General features: G+C 39.8%; 1 protein-coding gene across 1 annotated transcript in view; it reads right to left on the bottom strand.

The window, feature by feature from the left end:
* Positions 1-5,653: 5,653 nt before the first annotated feature.
* The window catches only part of crim1 (cysteine rich transmembrane BMP regulator 1 (chordin-like)), an 80,509-nt gene continuing 66,485 nt past the window's right edge, over positions 5,654-19,677 (bottom strand). The window contains exons 11-17 of the mRNA XM_027172311.2: positions 18,257-18,469; positions 16,844-17,059; positions 14,864-15,085; positions 14,548-14,736; positions 12,701-12,814; positions 11,349-11,536; positions 5,654-10,335 (exon numbers count right to left, since the gene is read on the bottom strand). Of these exons, the coding sequence (XP_027028112.1) occupies positions 10,159-10,335; positions 11,349-11,536; positions 12,701-12,814; positions 14,548-14,736; positions 14,864-15,085; positions 16,844-17,059; positions 18,257-18,469 (1,319 nt within the window). The 3' untranslated portion in view covers positions 5,654-10,158. The remainder of the gene's footprint in view (positions 10,336-11,348; positions 11,537-12,700; positions 12,815-14,547; positions 14,737-14,863; positions 15,086-16,843; positions 17,060-18,256; positions 18,470-19,677) is intronic.

Here is a 19,677-nt window from a genome sequence, read left to right on the forward strand (position 1 = left end):
CTTAAGTTTGATCATTTTATGATGTTTGAACTGAATCATGCTTGCATTGTTTCCATATTATGCAGCTGCACTATGCCTATAAACTCTTTATAAAGGATTAACCAGACAGCTTGAACTTGTTTTAGATTTTAGCAGGTTATTTGCCAGTATTTTTAAACAAAATCAGATTTAAACAGTCAGATTATTTTTAATATTTACATTTACTATTATGCCTCCAAATAATGTTAAAGCTTCAGTATCTGTTTAAGAATCAAAGCATGTCCAGTCCGCATTATGGAGCTCGTATTCCAGTAAATCATAGCAGTGGAAAGTGCTTGTCATCTTAATGATTGTGTTTAGAAAAAACCCTCGGCTGACTTTAGTGGAAATCCCTCTCTTTCCCACTTGCTTTCCTTTTCTCCCAGACGAACAATCATGTGTTCATCAGCCTCAGGAGATTGCTAAACGTGAGACCAATGCTCATTTGACTTGTCGTCCCTGATAATTCTTTCCAATTATTCCCATATTGACCAATTCTAAACAAAAAGTTATTTTGAGCTGTAAACTGTAATTGAGAACTACAGAAAATAGAACCCCCTATAACCTATTGTTCCTATTGGTCAGCTTGGGGTAGTTTTCTCATCCTTTATTGTCTACACATACAGTAAGTGAACAAGGTTACTCACAGCCTCGAAAGTAATCAAGGGAAGTGCTAGCAAGCTCTAAAGGGAAGTGGAAGATCAGTGGTAAAGGTGCTGGCCTTCTGATTGCAAGGTTGTGAAATCCCATTATCACCATGCTGCCCATGCTGCCCCTGAGCAGAGGCCCCTAACCCTCAAATGTTGCATAAATGTAAGTTGCTCTGGATAATTGTGCCTGCCAAATGTAATCAAAGTAATGTGTGCTGTCTTTAGCTGTTGAATTTACAAGTATTTGCTATAAAATAAACATAGAGACAAATCTGTACTCCAGTGCTGGTTCAAAGTGCTTACTGCTGCAGTCTAAAACATATTAGTGCTTTATATATACAGTAGTATAACAGTCATTGTGTCTCAGTCTGACAGTACTGGAGTCTGATGGAACACGTTACCTTCTTGATACTTCACTGCCCTTCCACATATCAGTTGTTGATGTGCACTTATGGACTTATGAGCAAACAACCCCAACACTGCATCTGTCATTTTGTAGTTCCAAGATGGACCTCTATAGCTAGCTTCAGACATTAATTGCCTTTCTGAGTGGTGTAAATTGCAGTGATTTCACTGTTTCCACTTTATTCGCCTCTATACTTGTATTATTGTGAACAAGTGAGGGATGAAGTCTTTTCAGGAGCTTTTCATTACGGCTAGGATCCAGACAATGAGCTTGAGTGCTGCTGTGTTACTATGGGAAAATGTGTATGAGACCAGAACGTAGCAGCTCATAGAAGCCTGCTGACTGGCTGCCTGTAATCATGTGAATAGTCTGATTTCTCCTGGAGCATGTAAGAGTAGGTGTGATTAAGAAGTGTGGTGGAAACTCTCTGAGTCATTCTGTCAGCTGACAGGGATTTGTAGTATGAGGCACTGGACAAGATGGTCAGCTGAGGAACCAAACAGCCCTTAGGATTTTGGAGTGATCACTTGTTAGTGTGTATGCATATCTGTGTGTGACTAATTAAAGCCTATTCATTCCAGCACATTTAAAAAAAAAACAATATATAAAGACACTTATCCCACTGTTGTAATGAGACATGTGAATGGAAAGGTCTTGCACTGAATGCTCAGTTTTCTTCCCTATAAGCATCTACATTAGCAACACAGACAAATGATTCAGTGCCACAGTGTCTACTCTAGCTCTAGATATCATGCATCAAAACCAACCTTGTAGGCTAGTAATTATTAATAGTAAAATGTTATGATTAAAGATTTAAAGGCTGGATAAGTGAACCAGATGTAATTTAATGTGGTGAAAAAAAGGCTGCCACTGCTGTCAGGAAGTATGGACCCTTTCTTTAGCTCGCCACTCGTTACATTGACAAGGAAGGTCCATGTTGGACTTGCCATTAAGGAGGACATAAAAAGATTAAGATGATGGACATTTCTGGCATCCTTTGTCAATTAGGGAATTGAACATGTCAAAGAGTCAATGCCAGGATACTTGTATTCCTTGTACACTTGTTAAACAAGTATACACACACACACACACACACACACACACACACACACACACACACACACACACACACACACACACACACACACACACACACACACACACACATGTACATCTAGCCACATTATTAAGCACTCAATGTGCAGCTAGGCAATTTCCCTGCTAATGAAAATTGCTTTACTGCTCTAAAATAAAGAATAGTTAACATACTATCAACACTATACCTTGGAATGGTAGGGATGGTGCAATGCGACATATAAATCAGAGGCTGCATCCTGTCTGTGGTTGTATTATTTCGCCCCGCTATTTTGTTTACAGCGGCCTATTTTTCAAAAGTAGTGCTTTATGACAAGGAGAAATGGAGCAAAAAAAACAAATCTAACCATGCCTGAAACACCTGCACACATAGACAGCAGTACACTGCATCTGTACGGTCAGTGATCAACTGTCCATATAAAAGATCTCCTCTAATTACATCTGTGCATCTCATTTACAAAGCAATGGACCTGTCTATGGATCAGCACACTGCTGAATGTCATCCGGCATTAAATCGACTCAGCCATATGAATAATAACATGGATTAGATATATATATATATATATATATGCACCACACATGTTTTAAATATTGATTTAAAAAAGCCTCCAACATTATTTTCCTTATACTGAAAGCAAATGAAGTAATAAATGGTGCAAGTGTTAAAGGTTACAGACTTTCAGGAGGTATTATTTATATACGTACACACTGTATAAACCAAACCTTTGTGGACACCACATCACATTCATATGTGCTTGTTAAACATCTTATTCCAGATTTAGTCTCCCTTTGCTTGTTTAATAAGCTCCACTCTTCTGGGAAGGCTTTATACTTGCTGTTGGAGCATGTCTGTGGAGATTTGTTTTTATTCAGCTACAAGAGCATTAGTAAGATCAGGCACTGATGTTGGTGAGGAGGTCTGGGGTGCAGCCAGTGTTTCAGTTCACCACTAAGGTGTTCAGAGGCATTGAGGTCAGGGCTCTGTGCAAGACACTCAAGTTTTTTCATGTTACTGTGTCTTTATGGACCTTAATGTGTATTGTCATACTGGAACTGGTTTAGCCATGAATTCATTCACAGCACACCACTGTACTCTACATACATCTAATTACTGTATTTACATACTGCTTTTTCTATATGTTATTGTATTGCAATTTTTTTATTACCTCCTTATATTTTATTTCATCTTATTTAATTTCTATCTATCTATCTATCTATCTATCTATCTATCTATCTATCTATCTATCTATCTATCTATCTATCTATCTATCTATCTATCTATCTATCTATTTCAGCTCAGTGTTAGTTCTATTTATAGAATGTATCTATTTGACTCCATTTACATATCAAGGAAAGCTGGAAATATTTCACTAAATACTGTACAGTGTACAATTGTATGTGCCAAGTAACATTTGAATTTGTATTTGAACATTTGGTCTTATCTTGTCCATTTATCAGGATGCATTATTCTTGTTATTGGTTAGTTTTGAGCAATTTTTATGTTTTTTTTTTAAATTTTTTTATTTATTTATTTACTAGAAGTAAAGTTTGTTTGGTTGCTATATCTTTTTAAATGCGGGATTTTTTTAACAATGATATCAAGTTTTTTTTTATATTGAATGTATGTCTTAATTACAGTTTTAGGAATTCAGATTTCATTTAAATGATTACACAATTTGTGTACAGAATTTGTGAACACAACACAGCTCTGTCTCCCCTCTGTGGTTATGCTGGGGATTTGTCAGAAGGCTGTACATTATTGAGTATCTGTTACAGAAGATGCTATAGAAGTAGTAGTCTAACCCTTAATAGTCTCAGGGCTATTGTTAAATTCTGCCCCTTAGGAGTGTTGTAATTCTAATGTAATGTAAATGATTAAAGTTGTAATGTAAGTCTCATCACACCTGATTTCATGTAAGTAAGTCAATAAACATGAATTCTCAGAATTCTTCTAATTTTGTAAACCTTTCCCACCGTCAGGGTTGAATGCTTTGCTCTCTGGTGCATTTAGATGATTGACATGATCAAATTGTTTGAGACATGCACTTGGGGAGTCTTGTCCTATTTGAAGCACAATGCTGTCAGTGACATCTGACCTTTCTTCATCACCTCTGGCTCTGCACTTGTGGAGCAAAGAGTCAAGCAAGCAGCAGATATGGCTTCAGTGCCTGCTGGGAAATAAAAGGCAAGCTCTTTCACTGCAGCTCTTTTTACAGCAGCTGTAACAACAAAAGGTAGAAGACTGGGCTGCTCAATGTTATGGAGGAGATGATAGAGGTGACAGGTCATGCCATTACTAGAGGAGCTGGTCGGTGGCATGAGTCAAATGCAGGAGCTGTTAGCGGGGATGCAACTACACAATGAAGCTTAAGGTAGACTAGCACAGAGACTATTCCTGATGTCCTACAGTATCAAGGGCTGCATCTCATTCTCTAAACCTGAGGCTCAAATCAATAAGAAGTAGTGATAGATCCCCTACATGTACCAATGACAAGGAAACAAAATATTTAAGGAATCTAAATATTAAACTCCCAATCGATATGCTCTGCATACCATATGTGATGGAAATAGTGAACAGACATCACATGGTTGTAGGTCTGAAAGACCTTCTAATTAGGAGCACAGGTTATTCCTGAGTTATATCAATTCAAATATCAATTCCTTCCTTTTAGGTTGGCTTTAGTACCCGGGGGGTTCAGAAAACATGTAAGTCACTGCTGTGCTAGGGTCTGTGCACAACTGATGCTGGGTGAACAGTCCAAAGTGCAAGCGATGAGCCAGATGAAGCTTTATGACTGAGATTTAGTCAGATTTCAATCCTGGAATGTTATGCTATAAATTTATATATAGTCTAGGAATACAGTCTAGGAATGGCCAGGATCCCTTGAGACTTTAATAGATGTCCAGTAAACATACATCTTGAAAGTAAAGAAGCAGAATGTAGGGTTATGTATGAAATGGTGTTTCTAAGGCCACCAGGGCTCTTGGGGAACTCAGGATGACAAAAACAGCCAGAGGATGAAGAAGAAGTAGTGTGGAACATTTATGGGTTATTTATGGGATACTCACATGGGGTCACGATCCTGAGAAAAAAACCTGGAAACGAGCAAATAGAAATACTCCACCAGTTTCAGTGGAACGCTCTCTGGAGGTTGTCTGCTTAGTCAGTTTGCCTTGTAGTTGGGTTTTTTTTAATACATTATACATTATACATGCATTTCCACCACTGGGTTTGATGTCTCCATGACTACAGCAGAATTCAACCAGCTACCGTTGCAATGTCATGATGACAGGAAAAGTTCTCCTTTTCAGTGTGTGAATTATTCATTCACACAGCTAACATAACAGAGCTGCTTTTGATTATTGGACCTTGAACTGCTTTGAGGAATAACATGAAGAAACCGGAATAAATAAAAAAAAGACAAGCGATACTGACATGAGGATGACTAACACACCTGCGTTCGCAAATCAGCACAAAAGGCAATAACTATTTAAAAAGTATTTATTGTGCTGCGAAGAAACAAACAAAATAATACAAGAAATTGAAAAGATCTGCTGTGCTACAGGAATTCTGAGTCAAATCTTCATCTACCCTCTTTAGAAATCTGCAATATCATTACCAATATCAACAATTCTTACTTTTTTTTTTACATGAGCATACAACACCAGTAGTATACAAAGTTAAAAAAGCCTCTGTGTGTGTGTGTGTGTTTTTTTTTCTGAACAGACTGAGTAGGAAGGAAGAAATCAGGTGAGAAATGTCTCTAAATTTATTCAGCTTACTTAGTGGAACACAGGACCAGGCCTGCCTTTTTTTCCCAAATGGAAAGAGCAGCGTTCCAAGAGAAGAGTAAAATGGGAAAAAGGGAAAAACAGCCTAACAGTGGAGGATGAAGTGTGTCCCATATCATCAAATTGAACCATTCTTAAAACGTTTGTTTAGAGTCCAAGACAACACTAAAACTGTCGCATGATTTCAGCTGTGTCTTTGATTAAAATTCGTATATATGCTCAACGGTTCTGCTTGTAAATAAATTACGAAGGTATTTTTAAACAATAAATTAAATCTTAAAAAAAAAAAAAAAATTATACCTCTTTCCAACCTTTTTTGTCTGTTTTTTTTTTTTTTTAATTTATTTTATTTTGTTGTGGCGAGTGACACTCAAGTATTTACAACAATACTTGAAGGATGCACTGAAAATTTTTTAAATAAAAAAATAAAAGATCCTGCGAGACCCTATGAACAGGTAAAAGTGTTGAAACTACAATCAGTCAACCGAGCTCCTTAGTCATTAGTTAAGGCCACAGAGACAACCAAAATTCTATACGTCTGCACCGAGACGTTTGATTAGGTAGTAGTGGTGTATATAAATCCTGTTTAAGAGGATTTATGTTGCTTTGTAACAAGCAGTGCTGAATTTATTGAGTTGCATATTGACTATAATGTTTTCATCAATTTTAATTCAGCTTACTAAAAAAATTGTCATATCAGGATGGAATTCAGCTTTGTGGCTTTAGTCTACAAAACAATTGTTGATGTGGCTCTCTGTTCTACTGCTTGTTTATCTCGAGTCGCCGCACTGGCCGTGACTGAGAGTCAGAACGTTCAATAAGCGGTAGTGTTTACACGGTGGAGAGAAGCTGTGTGATTTCACCAGAGGGAAGCAGGTTTATAGCTCACTCTCTATGTACTCTCTGAAGATAAAGAGTAAATATTCCCATTTTGTTCACTCATTTCCCCTTCACAGTACCGCATCATGCTTACATAAACTGTCAAAACTAGTGTGTGTCTGTATGTATTTATATATATATATATATACATACAGACAAACACACGACAAACTGCTGCCCTTCAAAGGGTCCCGCAAGGTTTTAAAAACACAAAAGGGCAACTTTTTCTATGAAAAGCATTTGTTAGAAAAAAAAAAACAAAAACAAAAGAAAAACCCAGAAGTTACTCATTAAACTATATAAAAGTGCCAAAAGTATAGTTCTACAAACATTATCAGACAAGATATTTTAGACACAACCAACAAGAACTAGCTTTAGAGCCCTGCCCCTCCCCCGCTTCTCAACAGCGTTTGGTTCGATCCATGACTTAACTTATGACCTATGACCGAATCTGCATAAGGTATGAACCACTGGTTTTGCACCCTGCATAATGCCTAACAAGCATCCATGTTTGGGATTCGACTTGTGTGCCGAGGTTCTAGTATTTTTGACGCCTGCAGGGGCCTGTGACTGAGAAAAACAACGGAGCCGCAAACCGACAACTCGCACTGTCAGATCAATAGAGCAAGGAAAGGAGCAAAGAGACATGACCTGCAGTTCAAATCTGTTTTCAACATGCCCTTGTTGACTTGCACTTATCACCTACGTGAGTGTCTACTACTAACATAAGGGTTGGAGGGAATAATAAGAAGTATATCTTTTAATTAAAAGGCACTTGTCCTTGAGAGCGCAGTGCTGTTTAAGCGATTTACATGATCACTTTCCTCTGAACTGTGTGTAGCTCTAATAGCTTGCCAAGTTAATGAGTGTATTTATGCACACTGACACATATTATCAGATATATTGTACCTAGTGGAGCATTTCCATGTGCTTGTTTACTTGCCAAGTACCAGCAGTGAAGTCAACACCTTGTGAACATGACCCCAGTTGTGTAGTTGTAAAATATCCCAAAACAACAACAAAACCTCTAGACCTTGCTTGCCATCTTTCTCCTTCTCGTCTGGTGGACTTGAGGAAGTGGCCTTGTTGTTGTTAAATCTGCACCATTAAATGAGTATGTATTATATAATATATATAATGTCTTTTATCTTTTTTACTGGCCTTCACTATGGCCAGAGATCAGTCAGCGTACACAGCATTACTGGTCAAAGCAGTAGTTGGGGACTGGAGTTCAAACATATCACAATGTGGCTGAATCCAGCAGAACCTGGCATCGTCACCACAGTATATTAATTATCTGAAAAATCTATTTGCTCAAGACAGATTAGCTCATTGGGTAAAGGAAATAATTGCATATGCATATTCAGAAGCAGGTCAAGAGGCTGTGTGACATGGATGTTTTCCAGGTTCAGGTGTTGAGCCTCTCATCAGCTTAAAACACTACTAACACCTCAGCAATTAAAGTGCATCTCCTCACAGGACCACTGGGACATAAGAACAGCTCTTTAAGTTGGGCAAATCAACATGGGACTGTTGAAAACAGTGTTGAATTGGGTCAGTTGGAGGACCTCTCCATTCAAAACAAAGGAAAAAAACAAAACAGAGGAAATAAGAAAGAAAAACAAGTTGAAAACAAAACGACAAAATAGGAAACAACAAATAGAATGAGATGTTTGTCTTTTTCTTTCTGTCTCTTCTTTTTTTTTCTCGGTGGGTCCGTCTTTCGACTTACTATCATAAAAGCTAGGCAATGGAATGCCTGTCGTGATCAGATTTCCGTAGATAGAAATCTCTCTCTTTTTTTTTTAAACTCAGTCATAAATACATTCAGTAAGAAAAAAATGAAACAGAACTTTACAGGTGAAGCAGAGTCAATGTGCGCATGCATGTGCGTTTGTGTGCACACACGTACATACATGCTAACACAAACATACACACACATATATACTCACACGATATCTCATGTCTATTCATTATAGCGTTAATATGTACATAAAATGTAGGATTTTAAAGCCAATTTGGTAGCAGAGTTGTTGTTTTTTTCAAGCAAGGATTAAAAAAAAGTGCTTTTCAAAGCATTTTAAAGCCTCCAAAGAAGGATGCTGTTTCATTATCTATAAGAAACAAGGGAAATTGATTAAAGAGCATTTTTTGGCCTTTAACAAATGTCCTCTAGCAAAGTCTTTTTGTCATATGGTTTGATTGTGTTTCCTTGCATGTTTCCCAGGTATGTGATTGATACTACAGCTCAACCTGTAGAAAACAAGACCTACAGAATTAAAGCGAAAAAAAGCAGCACTTGTAGCATAGACTCATCAAACCAGTATAACTACCTCTTATAATTATCCCATGTAACAACCCTTTATACTCCCTTTCTCACAATGTATATTGTTGCTGGGAGTGTGAGAAAGCATCTATTCATTCTGTCGAAGAATAAAAAAAAGACTGTAATGTGAAAGGGGAAAAAAGCTTAGAATTGTAAGCAGAGAGACCAACACCAATCCACCTAAGCAGGAACATCAAATTTCAACTGAGCTGCTCTTTAAAAAAAAAAAAAAAAAAAAGGTTGAGCCCTGCCTTTGTAAGAAGAGGGAAATGTCCTAGCAGGTCTGCTCCCTCATTCTGTTTCACCTTGTTTTGTCTGTCTTTCTCTTCTCACGTCTCACCTTCTCCCACATAGTCCAGTATCTTCTCTACCATGGAGACTTATCCCTCCCAGAGAAGCTTTGGTTCAACATTCACACCAAGCACTTGATTTCTTTTTTTTTCTTCTTCAAAAACATTTCAAATAGCTTTTTTTCTGTGTAAAATAATGATAATTAAAAAAAAAAACAGGAATGCACAAAAAATATCACTTTTCAAAAACACCCCAGTCTGCCCTAATCCCAAGTATGTATGTTTGAGCTCAATAGCCTCCAACCACAGACACACACACTTACACACACACATTCTCACTATAACGTACACAAAAATATCCCAGGAAATGCACTCAGCACCTCCCATTCAAATAAATACAGTCCTGCAGTGACTGACTTGGCAACATGATCACGTCCTGATGAGACCTTCAGTCGTCTGCGTGCGGTTTGGAGTGGCGTTCGATTAATGTGGGTATTATGATTATTGTGTTTAACCAGGGTCTTAACCCTGTTCTTTTTTCTCTGCTTGGTTGCACTGTCCATCACTGGATTTTCTTAGCCATGATAATAGCTTTTTAATTCTAGGTCTCTGTTAATGTGCTCTCTAGGTTTGGCGGCTGACCCCAGTCTCTCTGTCTCTCTCTAAATTCTCTCTGATTGGTCGCAGGCCGCTCTCGCTCGCTCACGCAGTCTGGTAGAAGTTGTCTGCCTCCAGGTTGTTATGTTTCTGCATGCTGTAATAACCACTGTAGCGTGAGTCGGGGTCGGCGATGCGCAGCATGCGCTGGGAGCTGTCCACCTGTACCTTCGTCCCTTTCTGGCAATCAACGTATACCAGCTGGTTATTCAGACACGTGGTCTAGACCAAGAACACAAAGACACAAGAACGGTGAGTAAATAAATCTCACAAGTAAATACAGACAAGCATTTTATCCTGATCATAAATCAAACAGTTAAACAATCACAAGCTCCTATACTATGTTGCTGCTCTCTGTTTGGGGCACCACAGGGGATCGTTCCATCTGCATATTTGACTTGGGCTCAGGTTTTATTCCGTATGCCTTCCTGATGCAACCCTACCATTTTATCCGGGCTTGAGACATGAGTTAACCCTTCAGTGGCTGGGTTGGTTCTCTGCCAGTGAATCAGACCCAGGCCACGACAGTGAGAGGTGAGAGCACAGGATCCTGCTGCTGGACCAGCAGGAAACAAGCTCCTATACTATGTAATGATGAGCAAACCAGTTTTAAGAGGCACTGTACTGTATGTCTCAAGAGGTGGACAAATCTGTCACCGTGCACCCAGAACAAGCAGACATACCAGTTTCTCATTCAAAGATGCCCAACAAAACGGAAGGTACCCTAGGCTGTTGGGGTAATAATCACACCACACATTTTTACATACATCTTGTCAGTAGTCCACTGTATAAAAGTATAAATATTTTGCCCTGCTGTGCAATACTTAGTTTCCTGAATCCTTCACCTGCTACAATATGAACCATGGCTGAACTTACTTATTTATTTATTTATTTACTTACTTACTTACTTACTTACTTACTTACTTACTTACTTACTTACTTACTTACTTACTTACTTACTTACTATGTATAATGAGTGTGAACATATTGTATGGATCTTTCTAGAATCAGGAATACATTTCAGAATGTGGTCAAACTGAGCAGAGTAGAGATTTTACAGCACATTCCAGGAATCCCAGGGTTTCAAGGTTTGTCTAATTTTTTCATATTCTCTGTGCACATAATTATTCAGTTACATGTTTGATTGAAATGAGGCAAACAGTACATAACTGTAGATCCTGGTGGTCTAGCTAAGAATTTTATGATTTGTCCAATTTGATTCTTTGCACCCGTACCTTAGATTGTGTGGGATAGCAAGGCACATGCATCCACTGCTTCCTCTGATTGACTAGTAGCAGGGTGGCGATAGTTAGCACCATCATGAGGATTGGCAAAGCCACCCAGGCCCAATGGAGGCTGGCATCCTCACTGCGCACTGGTGTCTTCCCGTCCAGATACGGCATCTGCAGGCTGCCAAAGTCCCCTGCAAAATCACACACCAATTAGCAAGAGAAAAGATAGAAGCAAATGCGCTCTTATCATACTTTGAATCTTTGAATTTAATTGACAACACATGATGTATACATTAAAAAAATAAAAAACAGAACGTATTTAACTGCCAAAAAAGGCAAACACACACACACACACACACACACACACACACACACACACACACACACACACACACACACACACACACACACACACACATATATATATATTTATTATTTAAAAAGAACCATCACACCACAATCTGTTGCACATCCCATTTCAAAATCATAAGAATTTTACAAGGACGTGTCACCGCTTTGCTGCTTTGAAGACTTTTCTCTAGATTTTGTACTGTAGCTATGGGGTTTACCCATTTAGCCACAAGGGCATCACTGAGGGAAGACTCTGATGTATGGAGAGAAGGCAACGCTTGCAGTAAGAATTTTAGTTCATCCCAAAGGTGTTTAGCTGAGTTTAGATCAGGACTCTTCGGAGGCCTGTAGCATTCGTTCGACCTTGGGACTCAATGACTTTCTGGAGCTTACGTTGTGCACAGGGGCTTGGTAATGCTGGAACTGGTGTAGGCTATACACCTCAGCTAAAGTGAAGGGAAAACTTAATACTACAGAATACAAAGACAATCAAGACAATCTTGTGATTCCAACCTTGTGGCAAAAGTTTGGGGAAAGAACTTTGAAACAAATTTAAGTGATGCTCAGATGCCTTCATATTTTGGCCATATAATTATAAGCTTATTAATATACATCATCACTAATAAGATTTTGGAGTTAATACTTTCAAAACGAATAACCAACTGTATATCAGCAAATTAGGATTCACTTCATCGTCTCTGTGCAGGATGAAATCAGTTAAAGGGCACTACAATATACTTCCCTCTAAAATAATCAGATTCATTCTGCTTTAGCAAGTCTTTCGAATTACAAATAGAGAAACTAACGCATTTCTAACACATGCGGTTCTCAACATCAACATTCGCATCAAAGGAGTTTAAACGCACACCTTGGACTTCTCGTCTGCTACATAAAAAACTGCCTTAGAACTGGTGCCAAATGTAGCAGGAAACTGACTGCCACAAATGTGAGCATGTGTTTGGAATCCCTTCATAATGTGGGTAACATTTGTATTGAACTCTGACCTCTAAACTGGGGCATGATGTCATTCTCGCTGTGTGTAGGCCACGCAGGTCGATGTTTCAGTCTGTCTCCATGCTGGTCTGTCTTCTCTATGGGTATATTAGTGGGGACTGTCTCTGCAACAGAAATGCACATAGTTTTATTTCCAGTATTTAAATCCATACTATCCAAGAACTATCGTCTTTCTATTGTCTGTCATAACATATTGAAAGTGACCCAGTCCAGCCAGTGCTTTCTGAGTCTTCACCAATCCACATTCACTAAAGCCTGATTCGATTACACACGTCTTTATGAAGGAGAGAAAGAGAGAGTGAGACACTGAGAAAGACTGAGAGTTGTCTGAATGGCAAATAAAAGAATAGAGCTGCAGAGACCAAGTCAGCCATGGCTTAGTCTCAGCCTCAGACATGCACCGGTTTTATGTCTGAGTGGGAGACAAACTTTTCATCATCCTGACAACAACAGCGTGAGATATAGTCACTGGATTGGAAAATGTTTGTGTGAGTCTCAGAATTCAAGTTGTTCAGTCTTCGGCTGACTTGCTTGCGAGACTAAGCCTTAGTAAACAATCCTGTATCCTATGTGTCTTTTCCAGTGTCAGTAAAAATTTCCTGTAACAGAAGGCCATGTCTGATCATGTTAAGTGACAAAAAACTACCAGTTGATAACCAGACATCTGTCTGCCTTATGCTTAGACATTTTAGACATCTAAGAGCTATGTGGCACATTTGGACTGTATCGCAGTGACGGTACAACAGTACACAGCCGACTCTTCTTTTAATTCAGTTCTCTGTTCATTTTTACTAGGATAAGTTTCTCAAATATCTTACTATGGCATCCCAGGAATAGTGATATAACAGCTTCATTCAAAAGGTCAGCAGTCTAGCAGTGCTTGGAGTGAACACACAATCTGCTCCTGACAATCACAGACCCTTAACCACTGAGCCACTAAACTGTTTATTTTACTTGTTTGGAAACCTTTTCTCCCTCGGCTCATTGATACAATGCTCGAATCGGCCGTGCTGACACCACGTGAATCTGATTGGAACGGAGTTACGTAGCGTCTAACGTAGCGCGTTTGGCTAGATAACGGTGTTAACACGTCTGTTGATGAAGAATGCAGAGAGTGTCATGGAAATCTTCATATTAAAATCATGTACACTCGATTTTCTCCTGGTATAGAAATGATGTGCTGAACAATTCCTGCTCAAACTGATGGATTTTAAAAGCTGTGGTAGCTCAGCGGTTAATGTGTTGAACCACTGATTGGAAGGTTGTGAATTCGAATCCCAGGTACACCAAGCTGTATTTATTGTGCCCCTGAGCAAGGGTGTCTACCAAATGCCAGAAATGAAATTAGAATGATTATTATAATAATGCAAAGCTTCTGTCTTGATGATTGAGCACTTTGAACGGACCCCTGGAACATAAACAGGCATTCACAGGTGACCTACATGTGGGATGCGGTAGCTCAGTGGTTAAGGTGGTGTTTGACTACTCATCGGAAGGTCATTGGTTCGAATCCCAGGGTCCACTAAGTTGCCACTGCAGGGCCCCTGAGCAAGGCCCTTAACCCTCAATTGCTCAGGTGTATAAACTGAAATAAAAATGTAAGTCACTCTGGATAAGAACATCTGCTAAATGCTGTAAATGTACATATATAAATACATGACATTTTGCCGTGTGAAAGCAAATCGAACCGTGGAGAAAGTGCACCGCTATGGTGATGCGAGTCCCCTGTTTCAGAACCCTGTTTCTGAAAATGTCCTGAAATGAATCTGCATATAAAATAAGTGTTTATAAAGTGCACATGATTGTTCACACACTGAAGCTTTGTGAGGTAGCTGACCTGGACACAAGGGGCAGCAGCTGCCCTCCACTATGACTGGCTGGTGGCAGGGGAGGGCAGGGCAACTGACTGTAGAGCACAGCGTCTGGCCCTGCAAGCAGTAGCAATGTGTGCAGCTGTCAATGTCCCAGCGTTCCTCATCCACAAATGTTTTCCCGTTGAAGTGGCACACAGCTCTCGGTGTAGCATCTAGCAGCAAGAAACAGATGTTAAGAATTTCGGCTTAGGATGGGTCTGAAGACTAACAGCACAGCAAAGCAGCTTCAGCACGATTTGCTCTATAGTACAAAAGAATCCTGACATGTGTGATTAGTACCTAGGCAATAAGGGCAGCACTGGCCCTTGCGCAGGACAGGCCGGGCACAGTTGACCGGAGGGCAAGACTCTGAGAAACAGCTGATGACTCCATCCACACACACACAGCTGGAGCAAACGTTGGGCTTCCAGGACTCGGCTGCCAGAAATATGTCCCCCTCCTCGTTGCGGCAGTAGCTGGGCATGCTGGTGTTGCTGGGAGCTGGCGGAGTCAGAGGCTCATCTGGAAAACAACAACAGAGATGATGTTTATAAAAACACAAATCAGTGACCTTTAGGTAAATTATCTGCACGGTGTAAAGCATAAATCATAAACTTGGTTTTAAACAAATATGAAATATGGCACAATTATACAGAGATCAGCCAGAGAACCCACCGAGCCGTAGCCAGGAAGACCCACATATTGAGTGACCTTTAGAAAGCCTTTAAATGTGCTCATGTCTTTACTGATAAGCCTGCTGTATCTACTTTTGCAGCTCCTTTGCAGATACAGAGCTTATCTCCAAATAAAACACACATCCTATCTTCAGTGTATATATATATATATATATATATATATCTTATGTTTCTAAAAGATCACTTACAGGATTACGATGGAGTAATTACGAGTAGTAATTAGGAAAAGCACCAGGACACGGACACAGACAAACACTGAGTCGTTCTGGTCTGAGATCGATTGTCACTTGGTATTATACTTGGTAAATATTAATGTACTATAATGACCAACACATAACCTTCTCCATTTTCTTACTTAAATCGTTTTGCTAAATTATTGTTTGATCAACAGATGTGTCAAATAATAACGGCTGAAACGATAATCACAATTGTTTTTTCTCACCAGAGATTTATTCATGAATATTTATCATAATTATTCAGCCAATTTAGGAACAAAATATTATTTGCATAATATTAAAAGGAAAAAAAAACAAAAAAACAACCAGTCCCGTGCTGTGCATGATGATGCTAAATCGATTCATATCCCTGGATAAAAATACAAGTCCTCACTTACTTAATGGATTATTAATCATTTTAGTTACGCTCTAAATAAATATGTGAATATTACATAATCAAGTAAATATGTCATATGATTTAAAACACCAGTCACAAAAAAACAACAACGCATCAACATGACATAACATCAGCTAATTAGTTCCCTTCTGATAAGTAACACATGATAAATAGTTCATCCCTAAAGGCGACCCGTGTTGGCGTGCTGATAAATGTACGCCTGCGTCTGCCTCTCAGCTTGCCACCTAAACTAAAGCACCAAAGCAGAACCTGTAAAAGTTGTTAGTGCACAAGTGACTGTGAACATGTTTCCTAAACAAAGCCACAAGCCTTCACCGTTCGGTTCCCTCATGTTGCTCACGCTCAACCTGCCTCCATGCGTTTGATTCAAAGCCCATCAATATTCATGAGGCCTCGGTGAGAGCGTCAGCCTGCCTGCAGATCTTTATTCTCCTGTTCCAGCTGGAGAGCACTGACTTATCTCAACACGGAACGATGTTGAACAGAGTGACCAGACTGGAGGAAATTAATCTGTTTGCACGTTTTCCAGCTCCGGCGTTATCACTGCATCGTGCAGAAACATCTGTAAGCTTGCAATGTTCTGCCTCCTCCACAGAGTATTCGTAAGGATTCGCGTATTCGGTATGCACACTCATCTTTTTCATCTTTTTCTTCATTCCTTCAGACTTGTGGATTATGTATGTATGTAACAACACTGCAGCTGACGACAAGCCACGTTGTTTGAGCGTCGTGCCTGTAACTTTAGCATGACCTCGATGTGACATTTCTGTTGTTCTTACAAGCCTCTGAAAGGCTGCTTATAGTACAGGAAGTAGAACTGCCCTGCACACAGTACTATCAATATTTATTTCTCTCCTCTCAAAAAGACGTGAAGCGGTACATATGATATAAACACCTGTCAGCATTCGACAATGAAACGCATAACAGGAGCAGGGGTTGTGGGAAATCTCACCTGGGCAGTGTGGACAGCAGGAGTCCTGTGACCTGACTGGGCTCTGGCAGAGAAGAGGAGGACAAACCTCGGTCTCGCACAGCACACGGCCGCTGTGGCATGTGCACTGTGTACATGAGTCAATGTTCCACGTCTCTCCTTCCACAAAGTACTCTCCACCCGGGGCGAGACAAACGGACGCCTCGCTCAGTTCCGGCCTGTGAGAGCCAGACTCATCTAGACAAGACCAATACATTTTAGCACGCTTCACTGGATTTATTTCCAGACACCTAGTCACAGACCCAAAATACTTGATGAAAAGGAAAATATCTATAAGCAGTGTGAATTAGTGAAAAAAACACGACTGTGTCTGTGAGACTACAAAGCGTAAGGCAGCATTCTGTGATTAGCCTTATGCTAATATAGGGAAACAGTATACAGTTATATAATACAGTTTCCCTATATTAGCATACACTGGCTTCGACTCTGATTATATTATCTTATGGTTATGAATATGGGAAGAAATTGTAGACCAAAACTGAACCTAACACATACTTGTGGGGAAATCGTCATCAACAGTCAGTAAAATTCACTAGTTCTGTGGCTCATAACACAAAACAAAACTACCTTTCAGCACAGTGGGTAATAGTAGTAGATTTCTTAAACCTGACTGGATGGAGAACTACCTAAAAACTTGACATCAAGGCTATGACTATGGAATTAATCATTCATTCATTCATTTTCTACCGCTTATCCGAACTCTCGGGTCACGGGAAGCCTGTGCCTATCTCAGGCGTCATCGGGCATCAAGGCAGGATACACCCTGGATGGAGTGCCAACCCATCGCAGGGCACAAACACACTCTCATTCACTCACACACTCACTACGGACAATTTTCCAGAGATGCCAATCAACCTACCATGCATGTCTTTGGACCGGGGGAGGAAACCAGAGTACCCGGAGGAAACCGCCGAGGCACAGGGAGAACATGCAAACTCCACACACACAAGGCGGAGGCGGGGATCGAACCCCCAACCCTGGAGGTGCGAGGCGAACGTGCTACCCACTAAGCCACCGTGCCCCCCCCACTATGGAATTAATAGTCTCTTAATACATATTTAAGTTGTAAGTTTTTAGTCACTTTGAATTTGAGGTTTTATATAAGACTGTATATTTTGCTTAAATCAAGCACGTAATAACTGAATAAATGATCCACAATTGATTGCTGAATTATTCAAATTTATTTACACTCAAAGTGATTGCAATCTGCTGTGTGATTCAGTGGGTTGTCACTGTGTTTTCTTGCTGTTTTTTAGGCTATTAGACCATTTAAATGTAATCGCTAGCACAAAACGTCAACATCATGCAAGATATATTATGTATGCTCTTATAATCTGGTAGTAAAGAGAGAGTATAAAGAGTGCGTGTTTAAACCTGGGCAGGAGGGGCAGCACTGGCTGGAGCGGATGCTCGGGTTGTCACAGTTAGGCACAGGGCAGGAGATCAGAGCGCACATCTCTCGGCCATCATGGCAGTAGCACTCCCTGCAGCCGTCGTGCCAGCTTTGACCGTTCTCATGTCTCCGACCGTCCATAGAGAGACATGAGCCCAGCTTAACAGATGGACCAAAAGATGAAGAACCCTGGTCTAGAAGGAGACACACACATACAAATCCCTGTTAACCCACCATGATATAAAGAGTCACTCATTAATGTGATCCAGCTGATTTCAGGAGGGCACATGAGCTAATGTTGTTGGCTAACTTCACATCCCTCAAACACACACACACACACACACACACACACACACACACACACACACACACACACACACACACACACACACACACACACACAAACACATACACAGCTTTTCCTTTTCCAGCTGCATTTATATTTAAATTTGTGCCTCTTGACCTAATCACTGAGGTGCCTTTCGGCCAATTTCAGTGTGCAGTGTCTTACACCCAGCTCCCCAGCTCCCCGTACACTTGCTACGGTATCGGCTACAAGCTACACTTTTCATGAAATCAGAGCCCAAATCATTACCATGGAGAGAACTCACTTTGATTAAAAGCCTGCCGTCGAGGTATGAGGTGGAGGTGCATTTTTAGAAGTTTAAAGAAAATTGGATTGAAAGAAAAAAAGATTTTATGATTCTCGTTAATCAGATGGCAGCTTGTGGCTGCTCATGAATATTTCACATGCAGGAACCCATTATTTGGGGCGCATCAAATGAAAACGCATGACACACAGGAGAGTACAGAGAGTGGGAAGAAAGATGCTCTTCATGTACAACAGGTGTGTTTGAAAATAAAAAAAGTGTGTGTGTGTGTGGTTCAGCTAAATATTTCTCTGATATCTGCTCTAGCGCTCAGACTGCAGTCTCACTAATCAGCAGTGTACAGCGATGACATCTCAGTGCGTGAGGAGGCATAAGGTCACTTCTATTCTCTGGATAATGTGACCTGGACATTACAAGGTTCTCTTAATACCTGTTTTATTGGATTCTTGTAAGCTTAGATAAATCTCTGAGGAATGATTTGGATAGCATCCCTAAGGGCAGCTTTTTTTTTCTATGTTGAGGATTTAAGTCCAATTCGTACTGAACAGCACACAGGAATAACTAACAATAATGTTTAGTTTCTTGGTGTGAAAGGCCAAAAATGGAATTTTGTCCTGTTTTATTATGTCCATATTCAGCATTCAATTTCTTTGTCATGTCACACTCCACATTAATGATTGATGACTCATATAAAAGTCGACACACAGTGCTTTAAGAATTTGTCGTATTGTTGTTTTTTACATACTGTAGCTTATTGGGAGAAATATATTCAAAGAAAACAAAAAAAATAA

The sequence above is a fragment of the Tachysurus fulvidraco genome, chromosome 12 (genome assembly GCF_022655615.1).
Source record: "Tachysurus fulvidraco isolate hzauxx_2018 chromosome 12, HZAU_PFXX_2.0, whole genome shotgun sequence".
NCBI lineage: Eukaryota > Metazoa > Chordata > Actinopteri > Siluriformes > Bagridae > Tachysurus > Tachysurus fulvidraco.